This window comes from Engraulis encrasicolus, chromosome 11, assembly GCF_034702125.1.
Source record: "Engraulis encrasicolus isolate BLACKSEA-1 chromosome 11, IST_EnEncr_1.0, whole genome shotgun sequence".
Lineage (NCBI taxonomy): Eukaryota > Metazoa > Chordata > Actinopteri > Clupeiformes > Engraulidae > Engraulis > Engraulis encrasicolus.
This window is the reverse complement of record NC_085867.1, coordinates 40,113,983-40,138,982: the sequence shown is the minus strand read 5'-3', so window position 1 is coordinate 40,138,982 and position 25,000 is coordinate 40,113,983. Positions and strand designations below refer to the sequence as shown.

The following is a 25,000-nucleotide window of genomic DNA, read 5'->3' as shown; positions in this document are numbered from 1 at the left end:
CATATGGTATGAGGAATACATGGAATGCAGGATGAGAATGAAAGAAAAAGAAATGCCACAGAAGACTGTAGAATGAAATCAATACACAATACAAGTCCCATTCGGTAATCCAGTGTGTAATCCAGTGAAAGGCATTCTTGTTCCAGAAGCTGTGATTCAATTGCCTTCTTTTTTCCCATTCCATGTTCCATATTTAGAACCACGACCTGATTCTATATGTTCGGTTAATTAATACTGTACATGCGGCTTAACTAATGAACTCGTCTAGTATCTGACTGAGGAGCAGATGTATCAATTAGAGAAAGCTGATTAGAGAGTCCGAATCAGGGGTGCGTTTCTCACAGCCATAGTTGGTAACTTCGTTAGCTACTTTGTTGTTTGCAGTGCAATTTCCCATTAGCAACTGTCCAAGTTGCTAACTGGCTAACAACTACACTTTCGAGAAACGCACCCCATAATTAGTTTTATTGGCTATATTTATTTTACTGTGGTAGTACAGGTATATTAGCTCTCTATACATGTGCAGAAGGTCTAGAAGAGGGGTTGGCAACCTTTACCACTCAAAGAACCATTCTGACCAGTTTCCCACAGTAAAAGAAAAACTGCAAGCCGCAAAACCCCTTTGGCATATAAAATGAAGTAACATAAATGCCTTTTCTGCAATATGTAGGCTATACTCTATGGAACATTTCCATGGCAGCTTCTAAGGCCAGGGTGCCAATCACTGGTGGAGTGCAAAGTGTACATGTCTTTTATATGTCCTTAAATATGTACCAAATACAAATCAGCAGTGTTGTATGTCGCATTGTGTAATCAGCAATGATGTGGCAATCATAAGCAAGAAGGATACAGTCCCGGCCAGGGAAGAGGATTTTGTGGCGCACCATTTCTCCCATTATGCACCCTACTGACCAAATATCCACTGCAAGCACAGGGGAAAATAGGAGAGAGAGAGAGAGAGAGAGAGAGAGAGAGAGAGAGAGAGAGAGAGAGAGAGAGAGAGAGAGAGAGAAAGAGAGAGACAGAGACAGACAGACGGAGATAGAGATAGAGATAGAAAGAGAGAGAGAGAGAGAGAGAGAGAGAGAGAGAGAGAGAGAGAGAGAGAGAGAGAGAGAGAGAGAGGAGGAGAGACAGAGAGAAAAGGAGGAAGGAAGAGAAAGAGAAAGAGCAGAGGTTAGCATCGACATTTACTGAGTGACTGACAGCAGAGGGAGAGAAAAAAGCAGACAGACATAGTCATTAAAGAGCAATGGTTATTGAAAGCCAAGGAAAGACATTAGGGGGAAAAAAACAATTAGTTAAAAAAAAACAATTAGTGTTAGCGGTGACACTGCAAACACAGTGACACAAATGACTATTCCAATGATCAAAGGCGGTTGGGGACCTTCAGGGCACAGGACTAGTGGCAGCAAATCTATAGTGCAACCCTCCTGCCCTCGCCCCCATCCCCCCCCATCCTGCTACCACCGTGACCTACTGAGGTCTAGACCAGTGTTTCTTAACTATATTACTGAATATTCTTATCTGGACTTTGAGTCTGTGCAATTGGTCAGGACCCAAAAGTGGGTCGCGGGGTTGTCCTAGGTGGGTCGTGGAATTGTGTGTAAAAAATTCAATTAACCCTGTTGTTGACAGTCCCAAAACTGAAACAATATTGAATAATTTAATAAAACACAAGTATATATAGTAATATATATGGCTATATTTTTGATATTAGTATAAATTGACATGAGGAGTAATACGGTAATATTAACAGACCTCTGTCACATGCAAACACTCCACACGTCAAACTGGTTTCTGAACAACCCACGGACCGACAGTAGCGTGCCAAAAAAATTGGGTCACAACTGATTGACCATAGAAAATTGTGGTTCTCAAAACCATTCCGGTTAAGAATCACTGCTCTAGACCCTTTGGTCTGGTGCTATTTGGCATTTGACATAGTGCAACAGCAGGCAGCAGCAGCAAATTAGCGTGTTACTGTACAGTAGAAGGTGTGTAGTATACTGTGGGTCAGGGAGCTGAGCAGTCACACAGTCTAGTGCCAGTCTTCTGCAACTACATTATATGGATCTATTCTGCAGTATTCACAAGATGCTACATATGCATGTGCACAAACTCACACATACACACACTCAGACACACACAGGCATCCGCATGCATGCACGCACGCAGGCACGCAGGCATGCACGCACACACACACATACACACACACACACGCAAACACACAAGCGCACACAAGGTCATCTCCACTCTGTGAAATACAACAAGTGCCCGTTATGATAGACAGATTGATCCCAAGCTAGGAAATTGAAGGAATGGGTCAAACTAGTGTCGTTTTACTTTTAGAATAATGTTTCACACATCCCCATACATACATGACCTAAAATAGCATTAACAACACACATAAATGTAAATATTGTAATCTCTTGCTAGTTAATACTCAAAGGTGTAAAGAGTAAATTCATGGTTTAAGTACAACACTAGTAGGGCATGATATTACATAGCTGTTACACCAGTTACAGCACTAATGAGGTAGACAGACTGTGTTGTTACTGGAAAAACATTAAAACTTAGCAAGAACCCACGACAAATTTAACCCAACCAGCACAAAGTCAGCTGATCATGAGACGAGTACACAGGTCTACTGGTTACCCAGATAAGTTACCTCTGTTGGAAGGACACAGTGTTTCTTTTTTTATTTTTTACTTTTATTTTGACATCTCTGCTAATACTGCAGACAAGAGGTGCAATCAGAGTAAGTGAGTAAGGGCTTCCGCACACTGGCTCCGACAAAATGCTGAGCACTACTCAGCTAAAATTCGATTCCATTGTTTTCAATAGAACCACGCACACTGGCGCCGATGTCCGCGGACATTCGCTGATGTCGGATAGCAATTAGAGACAAGTTCTATTTTGTCAGCGCCGCCCGTTGACTATCAATGCAATGTTCGGGTGAAATTGGGTTTGGAGGTCCGAATTATGTCGGAAGCGAAAGTGCGCCGCAGTGCTGTCGGAGCCAATGTGCGGCCGGCCTAAGTGTCTGACTGCCTACCGTTCTCTTTGTATCCCATGCCCAGGATGACCTCTGGTGCTCTGTAATAGCGCGTCACCACGTAGGGCGTCATCATGAAGCTGGTCCCCGCGGTCCTCGCCAGCCCAAAGTCCAGGATCTTCAGCGTGCAGTCGGACTTCACTACTATATTGCTAGGTTTCAGGTCCTGTGCCAGGCACACACAGAAATATAATATTACATTACATGACATTACTTTACACTTAGCTGACGCTTTTTATCAAAAGCGACTTACAGTTATTGTTTCAGGGTATTGGTTATACAGTCCCTGGAGCCATGTGGGGTTAGGTGCCTTGCTCAGGGGCACTTCAGTCATGGATGAACGTGTATGGAGAGGTCAGGTAGGATTCGACAAACCCTAGATTGAAAGACCAACTCCTTAACCACCAGGCCACGCTGCACATATAGGTATACAACAACCTATTCAGATTCAGATTCAGAAAGCTTTATTTGTGCCGACATTGGACAATTTGACTGTCAAAGTCTCACTGAATATTTGTATGGAAAATGGAAATAAATGTTTATTAAGCACATTTCTGTCGTTTGTGCTTTTCACCCAATAGATTTAATTTTTTTCTATCGTTGCACAAAGCTGAGCAGATACAATGGTAACTTAAAGTGCTTCTGAGCGCCTTTTAAAACCTCATTGTGTTTGAGTGAGGCACAGGTAGTGTAAAGCAGCAAGATCTTGACACAAATAAATATCCAAAGGCCTATAGCAGAGAAGGAAAAAGAAAATACACCCTAGTGTGAGCGGTCCAGCAAACTGTCATCTTACTGTACTTACCCTGTGTATGATGCCAGCGGAGTGCAGGTGCTTGATGCCACACAGCATCTGGTAGAGCAGGTAGGACATTCTCTCATGGTCAAGCTCCATCTGAATGACCTGGCACAGGTTGGCATCCATCAACTCCATCACCAGGTACCTGAGTAGTACGCACATGCAGGCACACACAGACACACGCACGCACGCACGCACGCACGCACGCACGCACGCACGCACGCACGCACACACACACACACACACACACACACACACACACACACACACACACACACACACACACACACACACACACACACACACACACACACACACACACACACACACACACACACACACACACACAGTGAGTCTGGCGATACTGCATTTCTCCTAGTTCCGAGCTAGAAGAACAGGAGACAGATCAAACTCAATTATTGAACAAGGGAAGGGGGGCAATCAGCTTATTGCCAGAAATGGACAAATGTCACTTTGAACTGTCCCTTCGCATGACGCCATGTGCTTCTGGGTGCAAAGATTATTTGTGTTGCCTACCACACAATGTCTTATTGTGACCTGTGGTAGGATGACGAATTCATAAATTATGTTGTTAATGATGATCACAAATGTGTTGGTTTTGTCTTTGTCAAAAAAATAAGGATATTTTCAGTTTAAAAAATCAACAAAAAATACATCACGTGTAACATGTGGCAAATGACCTAAAACCATTATCAAGCACCACTACACCACTGAGCATCAATTATCTTAATAATGCTTTGATGAGATCATGTAAAAGTGGTTTTCAAAAAAAATATTAGACATGTCAAAGTGTTATCCTCTGAACCAAAGTACCAGACTCATTACACAAAAAAACATGAAACAATTCCCAAATGTTTCCGTAAAATGACAAGATTTTCTAATCATGGCTGATGATGATCATGATGGTAATCAGGACTGCACTTTGCTTGTTTGTTGCTAGCTGCACTCTGGGACGACAAATGAGTCCTCCTTCTTAATGGTAATGAAACATCGACTGCACAGAGAGTGGCTTACAGACCACACCACATCCATCATTACGCTACGCTATGCTAAACTTGCTAAACAATCACACAGTAGCGCAGCAGCCCCATAACAGAGATACAGAGATACAAATCTTTTGCTTCCTCCTGACAGACAGCGTCTCTATTGATTAATGACAGTCATGCAACCTCAGACGGCAGAGCGACGGCCATCTTGTCCCGGGGTCCTGACAGGGCGCATTTATCACATCGCCGCAACAAGAACGCCCCTCTCTCCTCCATCTCATCTCCCGAGAGGTCCTCATTTCCGTCTGACATAGTCAAGTAGCAGCATGCCGCCGCTCTTGAACTGAGATATGCTCAAAACTAGCTTGGTGCCTCCACATGATTCATTTCTTAGCAGGAGCCACTTATTTTCTCCCTTGTCATGCACATACCATGCAACTTCCATGGGACATGAGACACCCAAAGTGTGGGGTATTAGGCCTAGTAGCCCCTTAATGCACGCCGTACCTCCTGTGGCACGCTGTAATAGACATTGAAAGTTAACTACTAAAGTACTACACTACTATGACAGTGCACGGGGCCTTTAGTAACACATTACGACTTGGTCATTGCCATTCTGGCAACAGCTAGTTTATAATGCAATGTCTTAAGGGGTTAAAGATCTCCCAGACCGTACCAGGGGCAGTCAAGGAAACATGGTACCAAACTGTGTTACCTACCAATAATGTATTACTGTAGGTCTATATGCAGTAGTTGGCTGTAAATTAACATTTTTCATCACCAGCCAGAAGGGCTAGTAGAGATTAATCTTACTTGCCAACACACTCGCAAATGGGTCTTGTGGGTAAAGTGGTAGTAGCAAGGGGGTATTTTTTATCAGCTTAAATGAAATTTCACCAGCATTTGGCCAGTTGACTGGTGCTAGTTTAGAGCATGTTGTGTTAGACACTAAATAATATTGTATCTCCTTGATGGAGCTCTGATTGTGTCCCTTCAAACAGTGCATGCCTTTGAAAGAGAACAGAATCAAAAGTGGAGGGAATGGATGATGAAAGAAAATCCAAGTCCAGGTGCTGCTGGTGATTCACCTGAATTCTTCCAAATGTTTTGCAACAGGCTGCAGCACGCTGAGAATGTGGGTTTTATTCTCTTCAATTTCCCTTTCCCACACAATGCACAGCCTATGCCTTTTACAGATTATAGACGGCTAGTTTGCATGCAAAACGGAAGATGGAAGCTTTAAGGAGAAATAACCTTGCCATGATCCCACCATATCCGCATCTTAATGAGCATGCAAACCATCAGACTAGCAGAACAGCTAATTAGTGAAATCACCTGCGCTAAGTGCACAGGCAGGCAGAGGAGAGACGTGACAGGGTTGTTAACTTCCTGTAGCCAGGAAGCAGGGGTGGATTTGCTTACTACATTAGCTACTCTGTTGTTTTCAATGCATTTTCCCATTGGCAACTACCGAAGTTGCTAACAACTTCTCTTTTGAGAAATGCACCCCAGCATTCCCACTACTGCAGGCAGGGAAGCCAACAGGGGGACAGAGGGGTCAGTTATCCCAGGCCCAGGGAGAATGGGGGGTCCAGAATTTGGGTCCCCATTACATTGCATGTGTACTAAGTGGGGGGGTCTTTAATATGATTTTATCACATAGCCGGCCAAACCTGTTATCAGCCCTGACTGCAGACAATGAAGGAGCCTCATAGGGTCCATTCTATGGTTAGGTGACGTTTACATACCGTAGCTCAGTGGTGCTCAAACTGTGGTACGTGTACCACTGGTGGTAATTGAGACATTTCTGGTGGTACTTGGAATCATAGATGTGTATAGAAGACTTCTATACACATCTATGCTTGGAATGCCATAATGAACCTCTCCTGTATTGACTGTCAAGGTGGTACTCGGAGAGCTCAATATTTTCTCAGGGGGTACTTCACACAAAAAAGTTTGAGAACCACTGCCGTAGCTCATTGTGAGAGTTTGCTGTACATTGCTGTACATTCTGAGACTGATTCAATTAGTTACTAATGAATGATTCCATAGTGCAGTGCAGTGTAGTGTAGTTAAATGTAGTGTGTCCTTGGAAAGCAGGCAGTGAAGAAGCCTCATACACTAGTAGCCAATTATTTTTTCCACATACCATGCCACTTCCATGACAAAGCCGCAGTTTGGTAACGTATGAGGGATTAATAGAGGTGGCCCAGACCTTGCAAAGAGCAATCATGGTGCAAAACCGGTGGCTCCTTCATCACGATGGATGGTAAGGTACCGTATCATTCAAGCAGCTCTGAGATTTTGCTTAACGGTCGTTAGTGACTGATTTGATTAGCTACTAATGAATGATTCCTTAATGTAGTGGATCCATAAAAATCAAGAGGGCACTTATGTAATGTTTATGAATATCAGGACACATGTAGTCTAATCTCCTATGTTACGGCATGCTTTTACACAATGTTACTGTCTAACTACACATGGACATTTTGTGCAATGCTCTCTTTTCACAGGTATTTTATTTTCTCTCTATATCTATCCTCCTTCTCGTTTTCTCCTCTATCTCTTCTCATTCTCTCCTCCCTCCCTCTCTCTCTCTCTCTCTCTAGCTCTCTCTCATTTGTAATGTTTTCCAGCTATCTGCTCTGAACACTTGCCGCTTCTGGAGCCTAGAGTATGATTGATTCTGCTATTCCCGACCTCCACTTCTGAACCTGGGACAGCAAACACCTTGTGAGGGTGTATTGATGGTTTGTCTCAGCTATAAACACACACATGCACGCACACACACACAAACGCACACACAGGCACACAGAGTGCACACACAGGATACACAAAGTACACAGATACGCTCACAGTGCAAACACACGCACACACATGCATGCACATTGCACACACACGCACGCACGCACACACACACACACACGCTGACACACACACACACACACACACACACACACACACACACACACACACACACACACACACACACACACACACACACACACACACACACACACACACACACACACACACACGCTGACACACACGCTATACAAGCTACGCACACACCTGCGACACACCTCTTGGCATATAGTTTCACCCCAAGGGTCAAACCAACCCACCATACCCACCCACACACTCTTATGTGGAGACATTTACACACCAGCATCATCGATCACGCTACGAGGCAGGTGCACTACACTACAGCAGTATCTTCCCTGATGCTCAGCTCATCTGTTTGTGTTTCTGTATGCCAAGGCAGAGAAGCCGACCAGGGATGGCGGCGGACAAAGGGGTCAGTTGTCCCAGGCACAGGGTCAGGGGGGGGGGGGGGGGGGGGGGGGGGGGGGGGGGGGGTTAGAATTGGGTCCTCATTATATTGTATGTATTGAGTTGGGGGTGGGGGGCTTTCAGATGACTTTGTCCAGGGCCCGGCGCTGTCAACTGATACCGGGCACCGAGACAGCAAGTCAACTGCGGGGACTATTGGCTCTCTCCCTGCTGTGGCAGCATAAGGTCAGAATTCAGTAGGGGATTCCTGGGGGTGCTCTGTGGTACAGTGCTTTTATGCACCTGAACATGGGCAGGGTTAACCCATGGGGATCCAGGTTCCAATCTGGCCTGGGTCATTTCCCAACCCTACCCCATATCTCTCTCTCTCTCTCCCAATGTGTTCCTATATCTCTTCACTGTGCTATGGTAATAAAGGCAGCAGCCCCCAAAAATACAGCACTACAGAGAGAATGGGGGCTGCCAAATTCTGCTATTTCACGGCACTTGCTGAAGCTGAAAAGCCTGGGGGATGGAAGTCATCCCTTCAGAGCCTTTGGGATTACCCAGAATCCATCTGCAAGAACAGCAATTGTGTCTATCTGGCAGACAGCATACATCTTACTATGCTACTGCTCTCTGGGTATCCTGACTGCAGGATACTGACACACATGTAGATTAGGCCCGTTACATTGCATAATGTTGAGGTAAGAACCTTTTAGTCGGTGTGACTTGAAATGGAGGTAAGAGAATACAGAGGGGATTTCATCTGAGAGTAGAGGTGTGTGTCGGTGGATAGGGAAGTATACACTGTGCATAAGATGCCATGGTTATTAACGGAAGATTGCTGTATGCTGTATATTTGTCTGTATGCTGCAGATAGTGTTGCACCGATACCGATACCAGTATCGGTGGATCGGTGGATCGGTACTAAAATGGTGGAATCGGCGAGTACCAACAATTAAGGCACCGATACCATTTACAGGTGCTTGTATGACACTTAAACAGCCTTGAAATTAGTTATTTCATAGAGGTATTTAAAAAGTATAAAACGTTTTGCTGGATTCACTTTGTATTAGTCTTTTTCCTGTTTCACAAAGGTAGGCAGCAGCCTGACAAAAGCCATGCAATGATTTTACATCCAAGTAGTATGCACTACAGCCCTTCATATACATTTCAAATAGGGTGGTATCGGTATCGGTATGGTATCGGTATCGGCCGATACTGCACAGCCAGGTATCGGGTATCAGTATCGGGGCCAAAAATGGTATCGGTGCAACACTAGCTGCAGATATGCACTAACACACTTGTCCCCGTCACCACACACTCACTCACTCACTCACAGTACACAACATAGATGGGAATACAATAGGAACCTTGAGCAGGGTGAGGGGGGTATATTAAGAAGCTGGTTCAGTAGTAAACCAGGTTAAGTTACCCTAGTGGTAGAGGTAAATCATCTAATAGAAGAGCCTGGAGTCCTAATGTTCTTAACTAAATGACACCACATCTATTAGCAGGTTTACCACTTCCTGTACGTTAACTACGCCTGGTTCACTACTGAACCAGCTTCTTATTAAACAGTAGGCCCCAGAACTACACTAACAATAACAATCCACAAGGCACTTTTACACTGTGTTTTACCAACAGTTGTCTCAATGGGGCTGATGTCAACTCTCACAACTGTACCGTGTGGGGTTAACCCCTTAGCGCAGAGCCTGTGTTATAACCAAACTGTCACAAAAGTTGTAATGACCATGTGTTTTCTTTTAATGTCTTACTTACGGCTCTCGCTAATATCATAGCAATGTTGTTGTGATGTAGTTGAGTATTACAGCAAAGAGTGAATCGATTGATCCAACTGCAGTGAGAGCCTATAGTAACTGAGGTTTTTTTTTTAAAGGTCCAGTGTGTATCCTTAGTGGTCTATTTACAAAAAAAGATGCTGACCATTCACCAATTAAATCTTTCTAATGACTATTGGTCTGGTCTAAGCAGAGTAGGATTTACCGCCTAAGCTGTCTTTGACATCTATGCCTGCTAATTCAAAATGGCGGAGTAGCATGAAGAATGCCCACCTATTCATAGCCATAATAAAAACTTGCGGTAGTGAATATACAGTATTCATGAAAAAATGAAACTTGTGAATGGCCAGCATAAATTCTGGAAATAAACTACTAAAAAATGACAAACTCCATCTTCAAAGTAACTGAGGGGTTCTCAACCATTCCTCTGTGCTTGTGTAACACACTGTCGTAGCTTTATAGGAGACGGGTCTGCACTGGGTTTTATATAGCGCATATCAAGGACTTGTGTGATAATGGCTGACCTAAATTTCCCAAAACTCCATTGTAAGCCTTTCCAGTCGCTCCCTGTCATACTCGCCTCTCCTAGAACCACTGAGGGTTTTATATCAGAGGTACGTGTGTGCTTGGAGCAACCATATGCAGGGCTGGACGGGTAATCTGGCATACAGGGCATCTTCCCGGTGGGCCGACAGTCATCATGGGCCAATGCTTCTTCTTCTTTTTTGTTTTGTTTGTTTGTTTCAAATTTTCCCTTACAGTCCAGCCCACAATTTAGATGGGGCGGCCAATCGTTGCATCCTTAATATATAGTGGAGTGAGCCCATCATAATTGTAGTATGGGGGTGGGGATGAAGGGCTGGCCTATGCCAAAAATGCCCGGATCAGTTTGTGGTCCCAGGCCAGCCCTGACCATACGGCTAAGATGAACTGGTGAGGAAAATGCTTTTTCAAGAAATGGTGGAGTGTGGTGTGGTGTGCTTTGGTTTGGTGTACTTACACATCTTGGAACTCCTCTAAAGATTTCTGTGGCGTGAAAACGTTTAATAAGCTGATTATCTGTAAGAGAAGAAGAGAGAAGGCATTTTCTTAATGGAAAGGAATGGCATTGCAGTATTATGTTGGCGAATATAATTATTCACATCTGTACAAATGCCAATGATGAAAAAAATACAAATGTTTCTGTACAAGCCCTCCCCTGCATGAGCATCAAAACATCATAAGAATTAAATAATTAGGATTCAGCTTTGCCACATGCTCTGCTGCTGGTCTGCCCTGTACATGTACAACACACAGATAACCCTTCCATGCAGAGCCTCAGTTATAACCATAGTCACTACGTTTACAAGATGTTTACTGTTGTGTCTACCCATTGTTATATTTATTGTATGTGCTTGCAGCTGTGTGCCTTGTCCATTGTTTGTATTTCTTTTGTTTTGTTTTTGATGTTGGGGGATATGCTACAAAAAATCCTATCAACTTTCTTGACATGGTATATAAACTCTTGAACTTGAACTTGAATTTAAACTTAGATTATGTTTTTAATTCCGAATTAATAATTCAGAATGAAATAGTTCAGTCGAGTTCACTTTGATCTTTCCTTTAATTCCGAATTAAGAGGTGTTTACATGACGAATTCAAAGCGGAATTAGGCTTTATTCAGAATTAAATGGAGTTAACTCGGAATTAAATGTCTCATGCAAACGTAGCCACTGTCACAAAAATGGTAATGCCCATGTCTTAATCCAGTACTTAAGGCTCTAGGTACTGTCATAGCAAGGTTATGATATCATAAAGCTTTTTCGCCGGCAGTCCCATCTGCATGAAAGGGCTATGTGCCTGTGCTTGATCGCTCCTTGGAATTTGCATGGCAATCCATATAGTGTCTACAGTGTAATAAGCGGGTTGATAATAATCTACAAATAGCTATAATACACTGTCAACCCTAAAAAGATGAGAGTGAATAAACAAATGAAGAAAAAAATAAACAGAAAATAAAACGGGGAGTGACATGTAAACACCGTAAATACACACAGGGTAAACAACAACAAAAAAGACAAGACAAAAACAAACAAAGTCCCCACTGGCCAAACACTGTATGATGGGCTGCCTGACAGCTACCGCCAGCCAGACAGCAACAGCAGCTGCAGTGGCAACACTAACACTAAGCTCATCTTCACTCCTTCTCTCTTCTCTTCTCTTCTCTTCTCTTCTCTTCTCTTCTCTTCTCTTCTCTTCTCTTCTCTTCTCTTCTCTTCTCTTCTCTTCTCTTCTCTTCTGTCTGAAGCTCTCCTCTTTGTTCCCCTCTTCTCATCTCGTCTGTTTGCTCCAAATCCTCTTCAATCCGCTCTATTTTCCTACTCTCTCATCGATCTTCTTTTCTCTCTTTTTCTACACCCCAACAGACATACTCTGTCCCCAGTCCTCTCCTCTCTTCTCCTCTACTCTCTTCTCTTCTCCTCTCTCCCTCTCATGTGATATCCTCTTGAATCCTCTCCTCTCTAACCCTGCCCTCTCATAGTGCCTGCTCTTTCCTCTAATTTTGTCCAACCCCCACACATCCTGTCCTCTCCTTCCCACTCTTCCACCATCTCCTCCATCCCCACTCTCACCTCTGCCCCTGTCATCCAGGCACACTCAAGCTGAGCTCTCCTCTCCTCTCTCATCTTTCCTCTCCTCCTCTCCTCTCCTCTCCTATCTTTTCCTCTCCCCACCTCCACCCCTCTCATCCACACACACTCAAGCGAAGCTCTCCTCTCCTCTCTCATCTTATCCTCTCCTCCTCTCCTCTCCTCTCCTCTCCCCACCTCCACTCCTCTCATCTCCTCTCCTCTCCTCTCTTTTCCTCTCCCCACCTCCACCCCTCTCATCCACACACACTAAAGCTAAGCTCTCCTCTCCTCTCTCATCTTTTCCTCTCCTCCTCTCCTCTCCTCTCCTCTCCCCACCTCCACCCCTCTCATCCACACACACTCAAGCTAAGCTCTCCTCTCCTCTCTCATATTTTCCTCTCCTCCTCTCCTCTCCTCTCCCCACCTCCACTCCTCTCATCCACACACACCCTGAGTGTGTGTGGATGAGAGGAGTGGAGGTGGGGAGAGGAGAGGAGAGGAGGAGAGGAAAATATGGGAGAGGAGAGGATAGCAGCACTGCCTCCCTCCATTCTGCTCCCCACTTCAGCTCAGCCAGCAGCCCACCAGCCAGCGCAGCAGTGAGAGGGGCCAGGGGCGGGGAGGGGAGTGGGAAGTACGTAGCTGAGAAGAGAAGCATGATTAAGGTGGGAACGACTCTGACAGAGGACAACGCTGACAAAGACAGGGACAGTGAAAAGAAGCAGAGATGGAGTGATGGAGAGAGAGAGAGAGAGAGAGAGAGAGAGAGAGAGAGAGAGAGAGAGAGAGAGAGAGAGAGAGAGAGAGAGAGAGAGAGAGAGATGGACTTTTACGAGAGTTTTATGGAGATAGTCGTTCATAAGGGTAAGGTGACTGGAAAGGAAATGAAACATAGCCCGGGGCCTCAACAAAAAGACATCACAGATAGGCAAGCTTTCATGCGCTATGTTCCCGCTTGGATTCTCACTCATTCTTGCTGTCCTTCTTTACTATATAAATAGATTTACCATTGTCACTATCCGTATGTCCCTACAGTGCCCATTAGTACATAAAATTGGCCTACTTATAAAACAGTCCTCATGCCTAAAATGCCATATACTTACCCTTGTCTGGGTTACAATGCCTCTTTGGGTTTAATTGTCTTACGATATAGTGCAATGTACATGCACTTTATGTGCAGTGCGGTGTATATAGTAATTGAAAGTAGCCTATACTCTCAGAAATAAAGGTACAGAACTCGTCGCTGTGGCAGTACCCTCAAGGGGAGTACAATTGCGTCGCTTGGGTGGTACCTCAAAAAAGAGGTGACAGATGCACATTGGTCGACATTGCAAGAAACTGAATGCACCTCTTTTTTGGTGTACCAATCAAGCGACACAATGGTCCTCCCCCACTCCCCTGAGAGTGTATCATATATTCCAATTTAGTGATGAGTCAGGTGCTCTTGAAATGCACATAAAATGCACTACTTGAGAACTTTGTACATGTGTTGTTTTTGTAGATACACTGTAAATAGCCCCTCATAGTGGCATATATTATTGGCCACTACCAGAATGTCACTTGGAGGAGGGGACTGACTGCACATTCATCCACTTTAGTAGTCCACCCACTCACACTCACACTCATAGTGTCAATGGTGATCGATGGGGTGTCACTTACATTTTTGTGATTGACGCATTTCATGAGCACTAGTTCCCGGTAGGCCCGCTTGGCGTGTGTCTGGTTCTGGAAGGGTCTGCTTAGCTTCTTGATGGCCACATTTCTGTCCAGGACGGCATCGTATCCCGCGCTGTAAAAGACAAAGGAAAGAGTCAGCGGAAGGAGACAGTATTGACAGGGTATAAAACGTCAGTCCCTGTGAGGAGACAGGAAAGACATGGTGTGTCAAAAGTCAGTCCGTGTGGACTGGATAATCCTGCGTTATTGAACAAAAATACAGATCAAAGGAACAATCTGGATTTAGCTGTGGTCTTTTACATATGGTTTAAATATCGATTTTTTTTTCAAATGACAAACCCATGCACTTAAAAATGTGCTGCACAGAGGTTTTCAAGATGGCGGCTTGAGGGAAGGTTGTGTATTGCTGAGCTGGTGCGCTATTTCAATAATTTAACAATTACTGCCTAAAAGCATAGCGTCTTACAGACTCTCACGCCTCTGCTTACCACAATGAGCATAAATAACTACTTTTTCAGACAGAATGACAGAAAGAAAGGAAACAATTCCGAAGAAACCACACCGCAAGACGGTAGCGAGGACACCGCACTAGCCCCAGCACTGCGAGAGATGATTTCCGAGATCACGGCTAACGTTTCGAAGATCATCGACGACAAACTGAGTCCTTTGTCGCACTTATTGCAAGCGCATCGTGAGGAGCTGGACAGTCATGGGGGACGTATTACAGAGGTGGAAGAAAGAGTGTCTGCATTGGAAGACACCGTTACCCCAGTGGAAGAGAAAGTGAAAGCACTGGAGCAACAGGTGTTGTACTTGACTGAGCGTATCGATGACTTGGAGAATAGAGGTCGGAGGAAAAATGTACGCATTATCGGTCTTCCAGAGGGTGCGGAGGGTGTTAACCCAACGAGCTTCTTTGAAACTTGGCTCCCTAAAGTCCTGAAAATTGCAACGAAAACGGGCCGAATCAAGCTAGAAAGAGCACACCGCGCACTGGTCAATGAGACTTCCCCTCCCAGCGACAAACCGCGATCGGTCCTAGTGAGATTCCACAACTTTCGGGACAAGGAGAGAGTGATGAATGCTTCGTGGAACATGGGGGTGAAAAAGGAAGTTGTGCAACACGACGGTGCCACGGTGATGTTCTTTCATGACTACTCTGCTGCTGTGGTCCGTAAGCGTAAAAAATTCGACGGGGTGAAGAAACGCCTGAGAGCCATCGGAGCTACCTACAATCAAGTTTACCCTGCAGCACTGAAGGTTACCCATCGCGGATCCACCACACTCTTCAAACACCCAGCTGCCGTGGAGGAGTATATCGACTCCCTTGCCACGAACAACGGCGACGGTTCCTAAATGGATGTGCACTCTTTATTGAAACCCTTTTTTTGTCATTACTGAGGACTATCTGTGAGTTTCGCGGGAGGACGTGAGTATGCTGAACTTTATGCTGCGAGCCGAGGGCTAGATAAAAGCGCCACCACACAGCATTCTGAGATTTGTCTTCTGTCGTCAGAGAACCCTTTTGCTCGACTCTCCCTAGGAAGAGAACAGTGTTTAGTTTTAATGCTAGGTTTTATAGCATTTGTTTGTTTTTTGCTTGTTTGTTATTTGATGTTTAGTACTCGGCTCACTTTCTACTTTATCTATGTCTTTATATGCAGACAGTATGTAGCTCAGGATAACAATGTGTCTTTCGTGATTTGACATGACTTTGTCTTCACTTAAAATATGCAGTTGGAATGTCAATGGTATTCATACGCCTATTAAACGGCGAAAGGTCCTAACCTATCTTAAAAAGGAGGGGGTTCATATTGCATTATTACAGGAGACCCATTTAGATGACACAGAACATTTAAAACTACAGCAAGGGGGGTTTGGCCAGCCATGTTTTTCTTCTTTCACATCGAGAAGTAGAGGAGTGGCTATTATGTTTCAGAAAAACTTGCCTTTTAAAGTTGAGCAATGCATTAAGGATAAGAATGGGCGATATATCATTGTCAAAGGGGAATTGTATGGAGAGATGTTTGCAATCCTGAATGTTTACTATCCACCAGGACACCCTAGTGATTTTTTGGCCACGGCTTTCTCTGAATTAGCTGATCTCAATATTAGAAATACTTTCGTAGGGGGGGATCTGAATTGCCATTTAAATCCCTGCATGGACAAATTCCCTGTGGGTAAAACGTTTTCTCACCATGCTAAATTTATCAATGGTCTTTGTGAGGATTTAGATTACATAGATGTATGGAGAGCCCAACACCCAGCAGATAGAGAATATACTTTCTTCTCAAAAGTTCATAAGTGCCACACTCGCATAGACTACTTTTTTATACCCAATATTTTATTACAGTCAGTTACATGTAGCTCCATAGGTAGTGCAGTTATATCTGACCATGCCGCTGTTTTTATTCAGTACCAAATTAGAAACCCAGCTCCACAGACAAGATTTTGGAGGTTTAATCCTTTCATTCTTGCAGACCATAAATTTGTATCCTATTTCTCAGAGGAATTTCAATCCTTTCTTTCCATAAATTCAGCTTCTACAAATGATCCATCTCTTCTTTGGGAAACTTCCAAAGCTTTTGCAAGAGGCCTTATCATATCTTACGTGTCCAGTAAGAGGCGTAGACAAGCCGAACAAAGGAAAATTCTAGAGTCTAAGCTCAAGGTGTCTGAAAGGGAATACATAGCAAGGCCCTCACCAACAAGACTTAAAGAAGTATCTGCACTGCGCTCAGCCTTAGATTCCCTGTTAACAGAACATGCTGAAGCAAAAATCAGATTTGCTAAACAGAGATTATATGAGCAGGGTGATAAGGCAGGGAGATACTTGGCGTATTTGACAAGGAAGAAATCTGACTCAAAAACCATCACTTCAATTATAGATGACACAGGGAAGCAAGTATTTGACCATGTTGCTATAAATAGCGCTTTCAAAATTTTTTATGAAAATCTGTATCGATCAGATCTACAGCAAGATAGCTCAGGATTAATGGACACATTCTTTTCCTCGCTCGACTTTCCACAGCTAACAGATGATCAGAGGACAAAAATTAATGCTCCCATAACTAAAGAGGAAGTGATGATCGCAATCAATGCATTGCCCTCTGGGAAGGCGCCTGGACCTGATGGGTTGAGTAGTGAGTTTTATAAAGAATTTCAGGGCCTTCTGATTGAACCTCTACTGAATATGCTGACAGACTCATTAGAAAAGGGCATCCTGCCATCATCTTTGAGGGAAGCCAATATTTCTTTAATTTTAAAGAAAGGGAAAGAACCAGAGCAATGCGCCTCTTATAGGCCAATATCTTTACTGAATGTAGATTTAAAAATTCTCTCTAAAATATTAGCAACACGTGTGGCGGAATGCACTTCCACCATGGTCTCCAAGACTAATTGTTTCCAATGCCCCAGTAGCACACTGCACCCACAAACACACATACACCTAATTGAGGCCACTTAAGCAGTTCTCTACCTGAAGATGAGACGCACCTGCAGCGAGATCTGATTGAGGGGTGTGGCCGTAAGATGGCACCGCTTGTTAGATGCCAGTTTTGAGCATTCTTGTGAGGACACAGAGGAGAGAGGACACAGAGGAGAGAGAACAGAGGAGAGAGAGAGAGAAGCACCAGAAGCACCAGAGCGAAGCCCACCAAACTTACAGTGTACGAGTACTAGCGCAACTGCTACCCAATTGCCACAAAGGAAGTACAGACTGGGGAAGACTCGGAAGGCGATCTGAGCGCCAAAAGGAAGTCGTTGGCCGGGTCTGTTGTTGCCCAAAGACTCCCGAACAGACCTAATATTCGCCACTCCAGCCAAACGTGAGTCCGAATCCTTTCCTTGCTGTTGGAGTATCGTGCGCTCTGAGTAACTCAACCACGCTGCAGTGGACCCTCGCTCTGCTTCACCTACAATCACACACACATGCACACACGCACATACCTCCTCCTGTCGCTCTGCTTCTCCTCCACATGCACATACCCCCTCCCGCCGCTGCACGCTCTGCTAGGGGCTTCGTCCTAGACACACACACATGCACACACGCACATAACGCACTCCCCTACATCCAAACACTGATATCCATTTTCTTTTCTCCTTCATACACACACTGACAAGTTTTGTTTGAGGTTTTGGGTCGTCTCGCTGACGAGCGAGTTTGTGTTGTCCGATAATTGTTATTGTTTGTTTTGAGATTGTTGGTAACCGGCTCGGCTGGTGTTGTTTTTTGTTAAGAGCCTATTTTTTGTGTTGGATTAATTGATAAAGACGTACTGGTTTGAATCCTTGGTTTGTTGTTTGTTTTTGTCTTATTATTTACTTGCTGACGGAAGCTTATCATTCAGTGACAGGATTTAAAGGCCTGTCTGGCGCCTGAACTTTGGCTTATTCAGTGCCCGCCCGTAAGCGCCGCTACACACGACTGGAAGACTTACTCCCTGTTCTTATTAATGAAGACCAAACTGGCTTCATTAAAGGCCGTAATTCCTGTAACAACATGCGTAGATTGTTGAACACAATCCAGAAGTTCCATAAACAGTCAATAGATGGCGTGGTTGTCTCCCTCGACGCTCAGAAGGCTTTCGACCGCGTCGAGATGCCCTTCCTCTTTCATGTCTTAGAAAAATTTGGTCTAGGTGTCAATTTTATCAACTGGGTTCGTTTACTTTACAATAATCCTCTTTCTTCTGTTCTTACTAATGGTCTACGATCCTCAAACTTTGCCATTCAAAGAGGCACCAGGCAGGGGTGTCCCTTATCTCCCCTCTTGTTTGCTCTTGTTATTGAGCCCCTAGCAGAAGCGGTCAGGAGGAATGAGGGCATACGTGGATTATCCATAGGTGATAGGCAGCATAAGATAACCCTATATGCTGATGATGTTCTTATCTTCTTGACTGACCCTGAGATTTCCACTCCTAATCTGCTAAACATCATCACTAAATTCAGCGAATTTTCAGGATATAAAATCAATTTAGACAAATCTGAAGCAATGCCCCTGGGTAGCCTGTTACATCAACCAAATCCCCCTTACCAATTCCCATTCAAGTGGTCTCCATCTGGCTTTGTTTATCTAGGAATACACATCACCCCTGACTTTGATAAAATGTATAAAGCTAATTTCCCCCCTCTGCTTGAACGAATTAGATTGGATCTTGAGAGATGGAATACATTGCCCATCTCTTGGCTTGGACGTGTGGCTCTCCTGAAAATGAATGTTTTGCCTCGGTTGCTTTACCCCATTCAGATGATTCCAGTTCTCCTATCTCACAAAACTTTAAAAAGCCTAAAAAGCTGGTTTAGCTCCTTCATATGGGCAAAGAAAAAACCCCGCCTTAGCCTAGCAACTCTATGCCTCCCTTCTTCTGAAGGGGGCCTTGACTTACCCGACATTAAGAAATACCAGCTCAGCGCACATCTTCGCTACATCACTGATTGGAAACGCAGTGATCCTAGGTCCATTTGGTTGGATATAGAGAGTTCTATGTCAAATCTACCACTCCCAAATCTATTATTTATAAGAAAGTCTTTGAGGGCTATATGTCATAACCCGATCACAATCCATACTGTTAAAGCTTGGCAGGCAGTTAGAAGATTAGAGGGAAGACATAAACTCACTTCTGTGTTTACACCAATATGCCACAACACAGATTTTCCACAAGGTGTCACTGACCCAGGCTTTCAAATCTGGAAGACTAAAAGGATCTCCCAATTACGTGATTTATTTGATGGACACATTCTAATGTCCTTTGAGCAGCTCAGAGCTAAGTTTGATATTTCAAACCAGGACTTTTTCCGTTACCTTCAAATAAGAAATTTCATCAAAAAGGATACAACACTTCTCTCTGACCAAAGCAGTTCCTGCATTGAGCGTAATGTATTTTCACTACAGATTGGACATTCCATTGGTTTCTTCTATAGAATTCTTAAAGAATATGCTATGAAAGGTACTTTACACCTTAAGGTGAAATGGGAAAGTGAACTTGGTGTAGAGATTACAGATGATGAATGGGATGAGGCGTGGGAAAATGTGAGATCTTTAAGTATCTGTAACAAAGTGAAAGCCATTCAGCTTAAAATCTTACATAGAGCTCACATATCCCCCTCTCAACGTCATAAGTTCAATAGTAATCTTTCTCCTCATTGTCCCAAGTGTAAAACAGAGATTGGAACCCTGACCCACTGCTTATGGTCATGTCGAAAGATTAAACACTTCTGGAGGATGGTGGAGCGTGATGTAAGCACAATGTTGGGTACACCACTAGATTTTGACCCACTCTGTATGCTACTTGGTATTTCAAATTGCTCTGTCAGTGACAAATATAAGGGGAAACTGTGTAGAATGCTATTTTTCTGTGCTAGAAAATGCATTTTGTTAAATTGGATTTCTGATAACGCCCCTTCAAGGACACAATGGCATAATGTTATAATACAGTATGTATCACTGGACCATTTGACTCGCAAACTGCATGAAAAGGACAATATTTCGCAGAATCTGGGAACCGTTTATGTCCTCATAGGCATAAACATTGAAACCATACTGATCAGAGGCTTCATGTGACAATAATTACAAAAAAGGACTTGTATCCAGTTTTATTGTATTGCTCTATCAATGTTTTTTGTTTGTTTCTTTTCCCTCTGTTTGATGTCGTCCAAGGAATACTGAGCCAACTTTCTGTCTGTATGTGTATTTAAGTATGTGTGAGCCGAGTCTTGTTCTGTATGTTCTTGTTAAAATCAATAAAAATAATGATTTAAAAAAAAAAAAAAAAAAAAATGTACTGCACAACTATTGCTTGACCCTATAAACTTGTGGCCTTTTGATGGCCTGTAGATACGTATGATCACTGCCGGCCATAACGGTTTGCTGAAAAAACTGCTGCATCATGACAACAGTGCTATGATATCCGTATTACCAAGAGTCTTACAGTAAGTAGTGGTACGAAGTAGGACTTGGTCATTGCCATTTTCATTACAAGAACTGTATAATAGAAGCGCTGCATGACAGAGTTTAAAAAAGACAAAGATTTAGCTTCAGTCAAATCCAACCCCAGCTACTGTCCTTGTACCTCTAAGAATGCAAGTAACATTCCCTGTACCGTGAGGCAATTCCTGAGAATCGTATGGCAGTTGAGGAGACTTTTAGCATTTAGCAAATGGATTACTATGATGTTTCACTTCGTCAATCAATTTTGCGGACGCCTGAAAGACGGAGAGGTAGGTGCGCCATTTCTGATAACTCCAAATGTATCATTGCTGTGCTAGCTAATGGAATGGTTAGCCACTTGATGGAGCTGTATTGGTACAGAGACCACGGCCAAATCGTTCAAAAGCATTTTTCTGCACGCTAGGAGCTTCATAGAAGGTTAAATCTTTGCCCGCTGGGCCACGCTTTAATCGAAAATGGCGCAATTGAACAACTTTGCGCAGCACGCATGAAAATTTCTCGCGGTTTCCCCTTTGACCAATTTCACTCAGCTTATTCAAGATGCGATATGAATACAAAATGGACGGAATTCTCCTTTAAGACCCTCTGCATTGTCATGGCAATGCTGTTATGATACAGTTGTGCGTTTTCAGCAAATAGCGAATAGGTCCGCCGGCGTCCCCATCTGCAATAAGAGGCTACGACTCTTGGTAATGTCATAGCAAAGTTATTATGATGTAGTCTTAGTTAAGATTTTTCAGCAAACAGTGAATAGGAATGCCGGCGATTCCATCTAAATGAAAGGGGCCCATAATAGCGAAGCAAACCCTTTTCAAGTTCCAAAAACAAGCACTCCTGCACTGCTGCAACTGACAATGCATGTGATGTGGGTCAAGTATCAAAAATTTAGATGACGCACTTTGCTACGCATCGATGCAGAATGTTTTTACCCACGCTAGATAATAGGATCACTTCCAGTGACAATCCAAATTAAAGCCGCAAGCGGCGATGACGGGCCCTCGCACCTGCGGCTCAAGGCGGGGCATATTGCCCCATCACATCCTGCCCAAAACAAAAACGGAGTCTCTACGACGTTCGGTTCACGAGATAAAGATATTGAAGAACTCCACTTTTACTGCAGTTCATTTGCCTACCACATGGTGGCGCCATATCGGGTTGCCATAGTAGGCATATAGAAAAAGGTTTATATTCATTATATGTATGAACACGTGCACTTGCACTGTTTTAAAAACACTGCAAACTAAAATGGTGGCCAACTTCCTGTTTCAATAAGAGGTCCAATTATCTCACTTCCTGTTGGGCGTGGCCATGTCACTGTGTGACATTTTTTGTTCGTTTTAGTCAGATACATATCCATACAAATTTTGAAGTACATAGCTTGAACTTAATGCTGAACCCGCCCCATAGGCCCATGACTTAAGGGGGCGCTAGAGAGCCCATGTACCGAGTTAGGGGCGGGGCTTGTTTGGAGAGGTACGTGCTGCCCTACCAAACACCTGTGCGAAGTAACTTTGAAAGATATGCATGGCAACCCCCTCAGAAAGGGCACATTTTCTGTGTTTTTTTCACCAGAATTCATCAAGCCGCCATCTTGTTTTCTTAAAATATATTGAAAATTCCTTCACAAAATGTCATCTCCAATGTCTTAAGATCATTTGCAAATTGGAACAAAACCAAACAAGTGTGCGGTTCAGGAGGAGTACTTCAAAGTACATGGTATGACAATTTGGGCATATGTCAAAAGTTCAACTTCAAGTCCATTTACCTCACTTCCTGTTGGGTGTGGCCATGGCCTCCTGTAGACTTTTTTGCATCACTTAGTGAGATACACACCCAAAAAAAATTTGGAGTCCGTAGCTTCAACTTTATGCCGGTCCAGGCCCATAGGCCCAGGACTTAGGGGGGCGCTACAGAGCCCATGTTTTGAATTAGGGGTGGGGCTTATTTGGAGAGGTACGTGCTGCCTTACCAAACACCTGTGCTAAGCAATGTTGAAAAATATGCTTGGCAACCCCTCAGAAAGGGCACAGTAAAAGCACATTTTCTTTGATTTTTTCATCAGACTTCAGCAAGCCGCCATCTTGTTTTCTTACAACATATTAAAAATTCCTTCGCAATATATCATCTGCGATGTCTTAAGATCATTTAGGAATTGAAACGAAACCAAACAAGTGTACTGTTCAGGAGGAGTACATCAAAGTTCATGGTATGACAATTTTGTCGTATGTCAAAAGTTGCCAAAAGTTCAACTTTAAGTCCAATTACCTCACTTCCTGTTGGGTGTGGCCATGGCATCTCAAAGACTTTTTTGCTTGTCTTAGTGCGTTATACAAGCAAAAAAAATTTGGAGTCCGTAGCTTCAACTTTTTGCCGGTCCCGCCCCATAGGCCCATGACTTAAGGGGGCGCTACTGAGCCTCTGGGTCGATTTGGGGTCTGAGCTTTCTTGAAGTCCGTCTGTCACCCATATCCAACACCCGTGCCAAGTTTCGTTCAAATTTGAGCATGGCAACCACCTCGAAAATGGCCCGACAGGCGCGGAGGAGACAAATAATAATAAAAATTAAAGCCGCAAGCGGCGATGACGGGCCCTCGCACCTGCGGCTCAAGGCGGGGCATATCGCCCCATCACATCCTGCCCAAAACAAAAACGGAGTCTCTACGACGTTCGGTTCACGAGATAAAGATATTGAAGAACTCCACTTTTACTGCAGTTCATTTGCCTACCACATGGTGGCGCCATATCGGGTTGCCATAGTAGGCATATAAAAAAAGGTTTATATTCATTATATGCATGAACACGTGCATTTGCACTGTTTTAAAAACACTGCAAACTAAAATGGTGGCCAACTTCCTGTTTCAATAAGAGGTCCAATTATCTCACTTCCTGTTGGGCATGGCCATGTCACTGCATGACATTTTTTGTTTGTTTTAGTCAGATACACATCCATAAAAATTTTGAAGTCCGTAGCTTGAACTTTATTCTGAACCCGCCCCATAGGCCCATGACTTAAGGGGGCGCTACAGAGCCCATGTACCGAGTAAGGGGCGGGGCTTGTTTGGAGAGGTACGTGCTGTTGTACCAAAGACCTGTGCGAAGTAACTTTGAAAGATATGCATGGCAACCCCCTCAGAAAGGGCACATTTTCTGTGATTTTTTCATCAGAATTCATCAAGCCGCCATCTTGTTTTCTTACAACATATTGAAAATTCATTCACAAAATATCATCTCCGATGTCTTAAGATCATTTGCAAATTGGAACAAAACCAAACAAGTGTACGGTTCAGGAGGAGTACTTCAAAGTACATGGTATGACAATTTTGGCATATATCAAAAGTTCAACTTCAAGTCCAATTACCTCACTTCCTGTTGGGTGTGGCCCAGGCCTCCTGTAGACTTTTTAGCTTCTCTTAGTGAGATACACACCCAAAAAAAATTTGGAGTCTCTAGCTTGAACTTTATGCTGGCCCTGGCCCATAGGCCCAGGACTTAGGGGGGCGCTACAGAGCCCATGTTTTGAATTAGGGGTGGGGCTTGTTTGGAGAGGTACGTGCTGCCTTACCAAACACCTGTGCTAAGCAATGTTGAAAAATATGCATGGCAACCCCTCAGAAAGGGCACAGTAAAAGCACATTTTCTATGATTTTTTCATCAGACTTCAGCAAGCTGCCATCTTGTTTTCTCACAACATATTAAAAATTCCTTCACAATATATCATCTGCGATGTCTTAAGATCATTTACAAATTAAAACGAAACCGAACAAGTGTACCGTTCAGGAGGAGTACATCAAAGTTCATGGTATGACAATTTTGTCGTATG

General features: G+C 43.7%; 1 protein-coding gene across 1 annotated transcript in view; it reads right to left on the bottom strand.

The window, feature by feature from the left end:
- Window positions 1-25,000, bottom strand: part of mapk10 (mitogen-activated protein kinase 10) — a 114,946-nt gene that overhangs the window by 34,499 nt on the left and 55,447 nt on the right. Inside the window, exons 4-8 of the mRNA XM_063210619.1 lie at window positions 14,214-14,343; window positions 10,943-11,001; window positions 3,864-4,002; window positions 3,059-3,224; window positions 851-922 (exon numbers count right to left, since the gene is read on the bottom strand). Coding sequence (XP_063066689.1) covers window positions 851-922; window positions 3,059-3,224; window positions 3,864-4,002; window positions 10,943-11,001; window positions 14,214-14,343 — 566 coding nt within the window. The remainder of the gene's footprint in view (window positions 1-850; window positions 923-3,058; window positions 3,225-3,863; window positions 4,003-10,942; window positions 11,002-14,213; window positions 14,344-25,000) is intronic.